The 13,597-nt window shown below is 38.9% G+C and overlaps 1 protein-coding gene across 2 annotated transcripts in view; it reads left to right on the forward strand.

Moving 5' to 3' along the window:
• LOC124977695 (ubiquinol-cytochrome-c reductase complex assembly factor 1) overlaps positions 1-13,597 on the forward strand; it is a 100,856-nt gene that overhangs the window by 71,966 nt on the left and 15,293 nt on the right. Inside the window, exon 8 of one of the 2 annotated variants that reach the window (XM_047541435.1) lies at positions 4,135-4,212. The exons of the other annotated variant lie outside the window; for it this stretch is intronic. Coding sequence (XP_047397391.1) covers positions 4,135-4,212 — 78 coding nt within the window. The remainder of the gene's footprint in view (positions 1-4,134; positions 4,213-13,597) is intronic. 2 annotated transcript variants of the gene reach the window in all.

A 13,597-nucleotide genomic window follows, 5' to 3' on the forward strand; every position in this document is an offset into this window, starting at 1 on the left:
CTATACCCCTGCTCCCCCAGAGATGCCTGCCGGGCTCAAGCTAAATACACATCTTGCTCATATTACATCTTGTCCAAGTAAGATTTTCCATTACCACCACATAGGAGACATTAGGGGCACAGTGATTGCTAAAAACTCTGTAAGACTGGTTGTCTACACTTAGTGCTGCCAGGGTCAGAAAGTCATCAGTGTACAATTGCATATAATTGTTGCATTCTTTCTTTACCTTACCTTTCTTTTTCTCTCTTTGCTTTCTTCAGTGAGATTTGATTGTGTGCAAGTCATGGCCTCACTTCCTCCTTTTTCTCCACTTGATAACCCAATCCTGTTGATCCTGCTGTAGACGTTTCTTTTGAATGTACTCCTTCCTCTTTACTGCCATTGCCACTTAGATCAACTCAGTTCCTTACTGACTCTCACCTAGAACATTGCACAGCTTCCCTGGGGTTCCTGCCTCTGGTCCTTCTCCCCAGCTCTAGAGTTCATAGGATTACTTTTCAAAAGTAAATCTGGTTGTGCACTGCCTTATGCTTATAGCCCTTCCTGACTTTGCTTCATGTGGCATTTAGGACCACTTACAGACAACACAATCTGCCTCTTGGGCTCTGCCTTCTACTTCAGTCCACCATGAGCTCTTGGTTAAGAACTTGTCTCTGAAAATGCCATACCGCTCCTCTCTCTGTGGCTCTTCATACCACTCTTTCTTTCTGAACATACCTGTTCTCCCTCTACACAGTAGAAGGTGTGTTACCTCTTCTCTGAAGCCTTTGAGTCCCCACACCATTGCCATTTTTTATATGGTGTGCTAGGTATGACTTCCATCTGAGATCATGGACTTTTTGAGGACAAGTATTTTATTCATTATTTTACCTCCAGGACATCCTTCAATGCCTAGAGTATATCACACCCTCAATACATGCTTATCAAATATGCAAGGAATCTGCACCCAGACAACTGGTAGTCTATCGAGGGAAAGAAATTACTTCTGATAATACTGTGAAGATTGGGCGAGTGTTGAAAGAGAGGCTCCAATACACAGATTTAAGTAACAGATTGAAATACCTATTGAGAACCATTTGTAGTAGGAATTTTCTTTTATTATGGTAAAATATACATCTTTTTAACCATTTGTAAATATACAATTTAATAGCATTAAGTTCATTCACAGTGTTGTATAATCATTGTCACTATCATCCCCAACAAAAACTACCCATTAAATAATGACTCCTGATTGTCCCTGTCCTCAGCTCCAGATACCCTGTTTTCTTTCTCTCTTTATGAATTTGCCTATCCTAAATATTTCATATAAGTCGAATCACATGGTATTTGTCCTTCTATGTTTGACTTCTTTCACTTAGTGTAAGTTTTCAAGGTCCATCCATGATATATCAAACTTCATATCTTTTTATGGCTGGATAATGTTCCATCATAAGTATATACCTTATTTTGTTGATCTGTTCATCTGTCAATGGATACTTGGGTTGTTTCCACCTTTTGGCTGTTGTGAATAATGCTGCTATGAACAGTGATGTCCAAGTATCTATTCCGGTGCCTGCTTGTATTCTTTTTGGATGTACTTTTAAGAATAGAGTAGTATTGCAGGGTCATAGAGTACGTCTGTGTTTAACCTTTTGAGAAACTACCAAACCCTTCTCTACAGTGGCTGTACCACTTTACATTCCCTCCAGAGACATATGAGGGTTTCAGCATTTCTACGTCCTTGCCAACACTTTTTTTTTCCTTTAAATTATAGCCATCCTTGTTGGTATGAATGGAATTGTCTTTTGCTTACATTTCAGGTAATTATCCTAATTGGCTCTATCCTGATTATTGGCCATTAGTAATCACTAATAAATTAAACTTTTTTTACTTTGCAAATCTTGTATTTCACAATAGAAAACCAAACCCTAACCAAAAATTTCATGTACTATTACTTGTTAGCAGGCCATTAGCTTTTTCTTAAACTTGAAAAATGAACAGAAAGACACTCCTTAGAAAGTTTCCTGTTATTCTTCCTCAGCTCTTGTTATAGAGTAGACTGGGTTGAAAGGTCAGTTGTTTGATGTTTAACTAGTTTACTTTTTGAGAGTTAGCTGACTATCATCTGTTTAGAATAAGCCTGACAGTTGTGAATTCCTGCTCCATTCAGCTAGAAGCTCCCCTCTTGACTTTAGACTTCTGTATGAGTGTGTCTAGGACTCTAGCAAGTGGTAGTAATGTAACTGAAGGTGACATTGAGATGTATTTCAGTGGAAGAGATGGACTTAAGAAGGGTGTGGAGTTTCAAAGACTGAGTGAGGACTAGCAAATGATGGGAATTGGGCATCCTCAGCCAGAGTAGAGTTGTGTTTGAAAACCAGGAAAGCAGCAGCAGCACACGTGTTGACTCACTCAGCCATTTCTGAAATTCTTGTACTCAGAGAGCTTTCTCGAAGAATGAAAGTGCACAGACATCACACCAGAAGTGATAATGACAAAAACATCACCTTGTTCTATCGATATGTGCTGAACTGCTGCCCTCAAGAAGAAGCTCACAGTCTAATGTGGTGGAGGGTGGGGAGTTGTCAGCCTCTAAACAGATTGTTAAAGTAGCACAGAGATTGTTCCTGGTGGAAGGAAAGGAAAAAGAAAAAATTGGGATGACTTCAACAGTTTCACTAAAAGACAAGGTGATACCTTTTCTATAAAACAAGGACAGTAACATCCCCTTTTTAGGATTATTGTGAAGTCTAAAGAGATAACATATAAAAAGCTTTTAGTACAGTTTCTGGTGCATGGTGAGCACTCAACAAATGTTAACCAACTTAGTTTTTAATGAACGGATGAATGATGTTATATCCGTTGATTGCAAGCAACAAAGATTGACCTCAGCTAATTTAAGCAAAGGAATTTATTGGAAGGTAACCCAGGCCCAAAGAATGGAGAGTTTAACAACATGCTTTAGGAAGGAAAGATACAGGCCAACTAAGGATCCTCATAATTAGTAACAGGAACTTATATATGCAGTCTTTTGGGGGCGACAGAACTTTAACTGCCTTTTATCTTTGACTCTCTCTACTCTTCCGATGTAAGAGTCTGACTAGTCATCTTGGGCTATGTGCCCATCTCAGCAAAGAGGGGAATAGGGTTCCAGAATTAGCAGCTTTCCAACTCATGTGGTGGGAAAAGTAGGTCACTGACCTAAGGAAGGGGAGAGGGTGGGGAAAATATCATCTCAGATAGCATAAGAGTAATTCTGAGATATACTGATCTGTTGAGACTGATGATGCAGGCAACCAGGCCAATCCATGGAGCAGTCTGGATTTTTCTCTTTGTTGTAGAATATTGAGTGCCCTGGCCTGTGGCCAGTGCCAGCCCATTGCAGCCATGTTTATCGAACATTCTTTGAAATTTCTCTAGTTTTTCTGTGTTTTTAATAGCTAAAAGAAAGATTTGTAACTATTACAATAATAGAGAGAAAACCCTTTGATCTTTGTATACAGCTTTTCTTTTAATGTCCAATTATGGTTTCCTTTCCACATTTCTGATTTATTAGTTCATGATCAGAATTTTGCTCTGGGTCTCTAATATGCCTACACCAAATCTTCTCTACAACCTGTTATGTATTTATTTATTTTGGTCTAGGCAGATTATTCTGTACTTTGTTGAATCTCCTTTTGTTTTTAGGATAATTCTGCCAACAATTATATCATTTCCACTTTATTCCTGTTTTATAGTATATAGAAATTAGCTATTTTAGCTTTGAGTTTATGTGATTCTTCATTTCTGATATAACTCATCAGAAAGAGAAAAGGTAGTACTGGCCATCTGAGTTAAAAGTTCCAGTTACTGCCACTACAAGTAGAATATGATTTGGGGACAAGCCACTTAACATTTTTGAGCTCTGTTTCCTTGTTTATAGAACCAGGACAACAATAGCATTTAAACTGTGAGATAGTGGAGGCAAGATTTTTAGTTGTGAGGCACAAATAAGATCATAAACATGAGAAGATTATCAAAGCAAATACAGTGTATAATCATTACCAACACCACCCTGATAACCATTATTCAGTAGAGATAAAAGCCCCACGATTGCTTCCTTTAGAACTCTGTACTGTCGATTTATTGTTAAAACAGTGATTTTTTTTTTTCAAGCCAGATGTTGACCTCACTACCTGGAGTATTCATGAGATTTGTCACACAGGAATCAAGCAAAGGCTTCCAGAAATCAAAGTAGGTTATAGCTACTATATTCCTTTTATGTCCTGACATTGAAGAAAATTAAACTGGTATGATGGTTGGTCTTCTTAGGACCTTAATGTACCTCACCAGCTGCTTTTTAAAGTGACTATGGACTTAACTCTGATGTATTCAAATGCCTTGTCAGCTGGATAAATGGCTGTAATTTCTGAGGACAGTCATCTTTCTTTTTTGATTTGCTATTTAACAAACCTGTGGAAAGGACTTTTGTTCTTTTTTTAAAAAAATATTTGTAGTTGTAGATGGACATAATACTTTTATTTATTTATTTTTATGTGGTACTGAGGATGGAACCCAGTGTCTCACATGTGCTAGGCAAGCGCTCTACCACTGAGCTACAACCCCAGCCCCGGGACTCTTGTTCTTTGTGACCACTCAGAAATTAAGTTTTCTTGGTTCTGCGGTTCTGCCTGCCGACCACATACCTTATTTTTCAGGATGTTATCAGGCTCTGCAGGTTTTGAATGCATGGATCCCAAGCAACAAAATGAAGCAAATAAGCAAATAACAAAATATAAGCAAATAAGAAAGGACTTCTTTTTTAAAGAAAGCATATCATAACATAGCAAGCCTCCCTGGTACATTAAAAGTTTGAAATGATGTTTTTAAATTGAATTTTAAAAAGGATCTTGCAGGCTGAAGTTGTAGCTCAGTGAGAGAGCATTTGCCTAGCATGTGTGAAGCACTGTGTTCGATCCTCAGCACCACATAAAAATAAATAAATAAACAAACAAAGGCATCGTGTCCATCTACAACTAATAAGTAATTAAAAAGGATCATGCTACATCTTGTTTAGGTTGGCCTCTCAGTACAACTGGCATATGTTTTACTCGGGTTTTCACATCAGCTTCTAAAAAGGGAAGAAGAAATTGAAGTTATTCATCTGTCATATTTTGTTATATTTCATTTTCTTTCTTCTTGGTGTTGACATTTTTCTCTGGAACTGCCTAATATGTGAAATCGCGCACATACCCACTCATACTTGTGGAGTTTTGTTTGTACTTTTTGATCACTGCTAAAAGACCCTCAGTAAATCTTTTAGTCCTAATGTAACTAAGTGGGTTACATGTATACTTTTGTATCTGTTCTCTCTGTGCACCCTTCTCTCTAATCTGTCTATTCTCAACTCACTTGTGTGTATCTCACATAATATTTCACAGTGGGCTAATTTCTAACATTAAATTGAAATAGGCCAGCTGATTTTCAGTGCACATTAGCCTATTACCCCTTGACCGTAGTAGCACATGGTGTTGCTGCAAAGTGTAAACAGCACTGGTGATGTCTGTTAAAAAGATGATGGAAACATAACCTGCAATCTTACATGGCATTGTTGCCTGATGATGAATTTGATGTATCCTTATTCCTCAGCTCTAGTCACCTTCTCATTCATTCACTCCACCGAATTCTTATTCTGCTGCTATTAGTACCTTTGCCTCAAGCCAGTAATCTTAAAGTTTATTCTTGTTGGGGTTGTGGCTCAGTGGTAGAGCACTTGACTGTCATGTGTGTGGTCCTGGGTTCGATTCTTAGCACCGCATATGAATAAATTAATTAAATAAAGATCCATTGATAAAATAAAAAATATTTATATTAAAAAAGGTAATCTTAAAAAAAATATTTAAAAAAGCTTATTCTTATCTGTATCACTTCTTGTGTTTTTCATACCCATCTTCTTTAATTCACTGTCCCCTCACCATAATTGCACCCTTTTTTCTTCTCCCCCAGTTTTCCAGGAGAGGTGGTTGGCTATTCGAGGGGTGTCTGTGGTACTGTCTGTAGCTACCAGTAGAATTGGGAGTCTAAGTTATGTTTACCCAAAACCACTTTGGCAGTTTTTGTTTTGCCTCTACAGTTAAGAGGTGTGGGGTACATAGAAGGATAGCCACATTATTCATGGTAACATAGATCATCAATGGAGTTGTACTGCTCTGTCTTCTAACCTTGACTCTACTAGTTTCTAGCTGAGTAACCTTAACTTTCCCAGACATCAGCTTCCTCTTTTCTAAAGAGATTATAGCAGTACCTGTGCCGTAGAGTCATTGGGAAGGATCAAGTGAGCATAAAGCTCTAAGCACAGCTCTTGGCACTTTGTATCAGTGAATTATGGAAACTGTTTCTGGATTCTAATCACTTTTGTAGCACCTGTGGATTGGGGAGAGGGAGGCTTTGTAGAGAATATAATTTGGGAGCTAAGTCTTAGAAGATAAGGTGTTAGCATCCCTTGCTTCAATAGAGAAAGAAAAGAATTCCTGGCAGCAGTGTGGCTGACATCAGAGAACATGACATAGCTGTGGAAATTGTAGAGTCGACTCTTAGATGAAAGTGGGGAGGCAAGAGGAGGTGAGGTAGGAAAGATAACAAGGACATATCTTGAAGAACCTTCTAGAGCTTATGGAGAACTTAAAACTTCATCTCCCTCAGTCCCTGTATTCACATAGTCTGGTTCCTCTGTTAAGCTAGTTACATAAATGTCCTTAAGAGCTGCAACAGTGAAAAGGGAAAAAGGGGCAGAGAATTGGCCTCAAATGAACTGGCATCTCTTTAAAGCTAATATTCCTCCTTGAGAATACTACATTAATTGAGCATGTACCTTGCAAGATTCCTTATTGCTTGTGTTCCCTGTTGGTTGTGTCATTCATTAATCTGCTGATTAGTAACCCTGAACTCTTGCATCCCCCTCGTCTTTTTTTTTTTTTTTTTTGCATTCCCTTTTTAATATACTACATTGTTCCCTCGGGACATAAACTCCAGGACCCGTCCCTGGCCTGCTCGTGTTTGTTTTCTTTGCCCCTTGTGCCTGCCTCTGCTATAACATTTGTAGTATGTGTTAAGTAATCCTTAAGGTAACATTTTTATTATGTCATAAAAAGTGCATGGCAAATATATTATAACTCATGGACTTTGTTTAAAAATGAACGGATAATTTATTGAGTGTGTTACATGAGCCTTGCTCCCCTCCCTATTTCAGCAGAGACCTGCTGCTCATTTAGCCTAGCCTCCTATCGAGTGCTCCCACCCTGTGACATGCTGGGAAAGCAGAGCCATGGTTGGCTAGAAATGACATCATAGTTTATGTACTCAATAAAAATTTAATTAAGTCATTACAGGAATTGCAGTCATCATTTAACCCTCTGATTTCTTCTGTTTAGTTTATTATTAAACATTCAGTAATACCAGGCACCGAATCCTGATGGCTTATAAAATATCTGCATGAATTTTAATAGCTTAAATAAATGGGAAAATATGAGTAACTGATATAAAAGGAACCTTTCCCATGTGGTAGTGCAGTATGTATGGGTTTTTATAAAAAGCAAAGCATTATGGAAAGGATAAGAGTTTAATAAGCAAACGACGCAACATTATCTGGGAGGAGTTTCTCTTCTGCTGGGGGCATCTGTGCAGGCTTGGTGCTCCATACAGAATGATCTGGCACTGTGTGGACAGGGAACCTGCATACCAGCAAACAAAAGCTTAAGTGAGGGAATAAAATCCAGTAGGGGTTCACCAGAGGGAATATCCAGCTCATCTTGACTGTTGGGCTGGCAAGAAAGACCCAGTGAGGTGAGTCCAATAGTTCAGGAAGCTGCTGTCACTTACCCTCACCTGTTGCCCACAGATCACATGTCTGCACTGATCAAGCTTCCACTCTCTTCCAGGAAGAGTCCTTCTCATGATCTAATCCAGCCTGAGTGATTAGATCTGAAAACCATCCCTTTCTGTGGCAGCTTGCCGTCTCTCAGCTGGAGGTGAGGGGGAGAGGCAGCTTATAGGTCACTGGACTTAAAATAGAGGACCAGGGGGTAGAGGAGCCTTGCTAATAAAGAGCTCCTCTCCTGCGCTTTGTTCTTTCTGGGCAAGACAGCCAGGATGCAGGTGCATCCCAAGAAGAGAAAGTGTTTCTCTTCATACTCAGGCCTTGCTGGGAAGCAAGAACTAAGGTTTGCTGATTAATATGTTAGTGATCTCTGAAAATGCCCTGAAGAGGGTGAAGTAGGAAAAGCACTGACCCAGAAATCAGATTCTAATCCTGGTTCTGGCACTAACTTGATTTGTGACCTTGGACAAGTGTATTTCCCCTTCTGGGCCATTTCCACAGGGGTACTGAGCTAAGCAATCTCTGAGAGCTCTTCTAGCTCCAGATCTTAATGGCGTGATTCAACATGTACACTAGCTCTGCAGAACAGGTTTGTGATTGTTTTCCTCTGAGAGGTCCTCCTGCTTTATGGTGTTTGACAGCCCTGATGTCTTTTTGTGGCTCAGGTGCTTCTTGCACAGTTAGGAAAACAACTGGCCTGGGAGTAGGGAGAGCCCCCAAATGGGTATCAAGTAGTTTGGGTCAAATCTGCATCCTCACAAGCCAGAAGGAATGAACTCTAGCTCTGGCATGTTTTCTTGATTCTCTTTTACCCCAGTCCATTTGGAAGATGATGCAGTAGAAGTTTGGCAGTATATTTCTTGATTTTTAGAAACATGGAAGTTGTTCAGTAGCAAAAACCAAAACAGAACAAAGTAACAGTGTCATTGAACCGAACATGCTATGAGTGGTACCCTTGTAAGGATTCGATTAACAGCATACCTGTATGAGCCCCACCCTGCATCGACCAGAAACCACCTGTTGGGGTACCGAGATTAATCAGTCACAGTTCCTAGGACCCTTGTAACTTCAGTTTGGTGGGAGAGGCAGGTGCATAAGCAACTCTAAATCATGATGTGTAGCCAGGGGGAGAAGTGTACATAGTGCATTGAGAACATACAGGATGACTGGCTGATGCCATCAGGGTTAAAGGTGGTGGGAAAGGTTGTGTTTTCCACTCCCCTCTACCACCAATCTCACATTTTCCAGCCTTGAACTTCACAATTCTCTTTTCGTTTTTGAATATTATCCATGACTATAAAGTATTGGAACTGGTTTTAATTTTATATAAACAAACCAGAAGGTATTACTCATAATTCCTTGCACTCTGCAGTTTACCAAGGCTTTCAGCATATGTAGTTAAATTAAATTAATGAATGAATACACACTAACTCGTTTGCTCTTGAAAATAACCCGTGTGTGCAGGACATTTAAAAGACAAGAAAATGGACTTGGAGAGGTTATTTTACTTGCTTAGGATCACATCTCATGTACATAGAACTGTGACTTGAATTCAGGATTTCTGATTCTAAATCCAAATTCTTTTGCCTTTTCTGTTCTTCTTCAGAGACTAGTTATGAACCACAGGATAAAATCACTCTCAGTCTTTCAATTTGTGATCCAAAGTAAAAATTTCCTGTTGGATGTGCAGAGGAAATGTGCATTTCCTCTGTGGAATGTAAGGAGAATGGACTTTGTATTCAGAATGACCTGAGTGCTAATCCCAGTTTTATCAGTAATTTGCCATGTGACCTAGGGCAAGTCACTTCACTCCCTGAGTCCCTTAGGCAGTCACCTGTAGGGAACTGTAACACTTCTGCCTCTCTGATTTCTAGTGAGGATTAGAGGAGATGACTTGCATAAAGCACCTGGCCCATAACAGGTGCTCAGTAAATGGAGATTGTGGTTTACATGGTTGTGGAGAGGGTTGTTATTTTCCTATAAGTTACAAATAATGTTTGGTGGATTCTAAAACCAGTTAGGACCAGTTAGGTTAAATAGTAAGTCCTTACGCTATGTTACATACTACCCTGAGCTTTCTGCTGGGATCCCAGAGAAGACTAAAACATGGACCTTGTCCTGAAGCATATGACTTATTGCCTGGAGGTCAAAGTTTCACCTGATTGAAAACTGCACTCCAGGCTCTGAAGGTGCCCTTGGCTATTCCCTAAGTCTCCTGGGGTCTCTACAATCCCAGGAATTGCCTTTCTAAAACAGCGTCTCAACATTAATAGTCTTACTGCTTCCAAGTTGCCCATATCATTCTTCCCTCCTGTCCACATCCTCAGAGTCCCTCCTTGCTCCTCACCATCGTGCAGTCCTGCCTCTCCCTCCTCTTCCCACCTCTGACAGCTTCCTTCTTTTTGTCTTTGATCATGGCAAGCTCTTCTGAGTGGTCCTCAACATTTCCTAATCTGATGCCAACATACCTTTCCAGTGTTCCTGCCCGTTCACCTTCCCCGACACTTCTTTTTCCTGCTGCTCACTTCTTTTTTTTTTTTTTTTTCCATAGGGCAATGATGTTTATTTTTTTTTCCTTCCCCCCACCCCTCCCACCCCTCTTTTCCCTCTATACAGTCCTTCTTTCCTTCATTCTTACTGCTCTCCTTATCCCTAACCCTAAACCTAACCCTAAACCTAATGCTAACCCCTCCCACCCCCATTATATGTCCTCATTCGCTTATCAGCGAGATCATTCGTCCTTTAGTTTTTTGAGATTGGCTTATCTCACTTAGAATGATATTCTCCAATTTCATCCATTTGCCTACAAATGCCATAATTTTATCATTCTTCATTGTGGAGTAATATTCCATTGTATATATATGCCACAGTTTCTTTATCCATTCATCAACTGAAGGGCATCTAGGTTGGTTCCACAATCTGGCTATGGTGAATTGAGCAGCAATGAACATTGATGTGGCTGTATCTCTGTAGTATGCTGATTTTAAGTCCTTTGGGTATAGGCCAAGGAGTGGGATAGCTGGGTCAAATGGTGTTTCCATTCCAAGCTTTCTGAGGACTCTCCACACTGCTTTCCAGAGTGGCTGCACTAATTTGCAACCCCACCAGCAATATATGAGTGTTCCTTTTTCACCACATCCTCGCCAACACCTATTGTTGCTTGTATTCTTGATAATCGCCATTCTAATTGGGGTGAGATGAAATCTTAGGGTAGTTTTGATTTGCATTTCCCTTATTACTAGGGATGTTGAACATTTTTTCATATATCTGTTGATTACTTGTACATCTTCTTCTGTGAAGTGTCTGTTCATTTCCTTAGCCCATTTGTTGATTGGATTATTTGTATTCTTCGTGTAGAGTTTTTTGAGTTCTTTATAGATTCTGGAAATTAGCGCTCTATCTTTCTTTAGTGTTCTGTAGTTCTCATTGTAGAGGTCTTTCACCTCTTTTGTGAGATTGATTCCCAAGTATTTTATTTTTTTCGATGCTATTGTGAATGGGGTAGTTTTCCTAATTTCTCTTTCTGAAGATTCATCACTTATGTATAGAAATGCCTTAGATTTATGTGCATTGATCTTATATCCCACTACTTTACTGAATTCACTTATGAGTTCTAAAAGTTTTCTGGTGGAATTTCCAGGTTCCTCTAAATATATAATCATGTCATCAGCGAACAGGGATAGTTTGAGTTCTTCTTTTCCTATTCATATCCCTTTAATTTCTTTGGTTTGTCTGATTTCTCTGGCTAGAGTCTCAAGGACGATGTTGAATAGAAGTGGTGAAAGAGGGCATCCCTGCCTTGTTCCAGTTTTTAGGGGGAACGCTTTCAGTTTTTCACCATTTAGAATGATATTAGCCATGGGCTTAGCGTAGATGGCCTTTATAATGTTAAGGAATGTTCCCACTACCCCAATTTTTTCTAGTGTTTTGAGCATGAAGGGATGCTGTATTTTATCGAATGCTTTTTCTGCATCTATTGAAATAATCATGTGATTCTTAACTTTAAGTCTGTTGATATGGTGAGTGACATTTATTGATTTACGAATGTTGAACCAACCTTGCATTCCTGGGATAAAACCCACTTGATCGTGGTGCACTATCTTTTTCATATATATTTGTATGTGATTTGCTAAAATTTTGTTGAGAATTTTTGCGTCGATGTTCATTAAGGATATTGTTCTGAAATTTTCTTTCCTCGATGTGTCTCTGTCTGGTTTAGGTATCAGGGTGATATTGGCTTCATAGAATGAGTTTGGGAGGGTTCCCTCCTCTTCTATTTCATGGAATAGTTTGAGGAGTATTGGAATGAGCTCTTCTTTAAAGGTTTTGTAGAACTCGGCTGAGAACCCATCTGGTCCTGGACTTTTCTTTGTTGGTAGGCTTTTGATGACCTCTTCTATTTCATTGCTTGAAATTGGTTTATTTAAGTTGTGTATGTCCTCCTCGTTCAGTTTAGGTAATTCATATGTCTCTAGAAATTTGTTAATGTCTTCGAGGTTTTCTGTTTTGTTGGAGTATAGATTTTCGAAATAGCTTCTAATTATGTTTTGTATTTCACTCGTGTCTGTTGTGATGTTTCCTTGTTCATTCCGAATTTTAGTAATTTGAGTTTTCTCCCTCTTTCTCTTTGTTAGTGTGGCTAAGGGTTTATCAATTTTATTAATTTTTTCAAAGAACCACTATTTATTTTGTTAATTTTTCCAATTGTTTCTTTTGTTTCGATTTCGTTGATTTCGGCTCTGATTTTAACTATTTCCTGTCTTCTACTACTTTTGGTATTGGTCTGCTCTTCTTTTTCTAGCGCTTTGAGCTGTAGTGTTAAGTCGTTTATTTGTTGATTTCTACTTCTTTTTTTGAATGCGCCCCATGAAATAAATCTTCCTCTAAGTACTGCTTTCCTAGTGTCCCAGAGATTTTGATATGATGTGTCTTTGTTCTCATTTACTTCTAAGAATTTTTTTATTTCCCTCCTGATGTCTTCTGTTATCCATTCATCATATAATAGTGTATTATTTAATCTCCAGGTATTGGAGAAGTTTCTGTTTTTTATTCTGTCATTTATTTCTAATTTCAATCCATTATGATCTGATAGAGTACAAGGTAGTATCTCTATCTTCTTGTATTTGCTAACAGTAGCTTTGTGGCATAAAATACGGTCTATTTTAGGGAATGATCCATGTGCTGCTGAGAAGAAAGTGTATTCGTTCTTTGTTGGATGGTATATTCTATATATGTCCGTTAAGTCTAAATTGTTGATTGTGTTGTTGAGATCTATAGTTTCTTTATTCAATTTTTGTTTGGACGATCTATCCAGTAGTGAGAGAGGTGTGTTAAAATCGCCTAGTATTATTGTGTTGCGGTCTATTTGATTTCTGAAATTGAGAAGGATTTGTTTGACGTATGTGGATGAGCCAATGTTCGGGGCATAGATATTTATGATTGTTATGTCTTGCTGATTTATGCTTCCCTTAAGCAGCATGTAATGTCCTTCTTTATCCCTTCTGACTAGTTTTGGTTTGAAGTCCACATTATCTGAAATGAGGATGGATACTCCAGCTTTTTTGCTGTGTCCGTGTGCATGGTATGTTTTTCCCCATCCTTTCACCTTTAGTCTACGGGTGTCTCTTTCTATGAGATGAGTCTCTTGCAGGCAGCATATTGTTGGATTTTTCTTTTTAATCCAATCTGCCAGTCTGTGTCTTTTGATTGATGAATTCAGGCCATTAACATTCAGGGTTATTATTGTGATATGATTTGTATTCC

Source organism: Sciurus carolinensis, chromosome 2 (genome assembly GCF_902686445.1).
Source record: "Sciurus carolinensis chromosome 2, mSciCar1.2, whole genome shotgun sequence".
NCBI classification, from domain to species: Eukaryota; Metazoa; Chordata; class Mammalia; order Rodentia; family Sciuridae; genus Sciurus; species Sciurus carolinensis.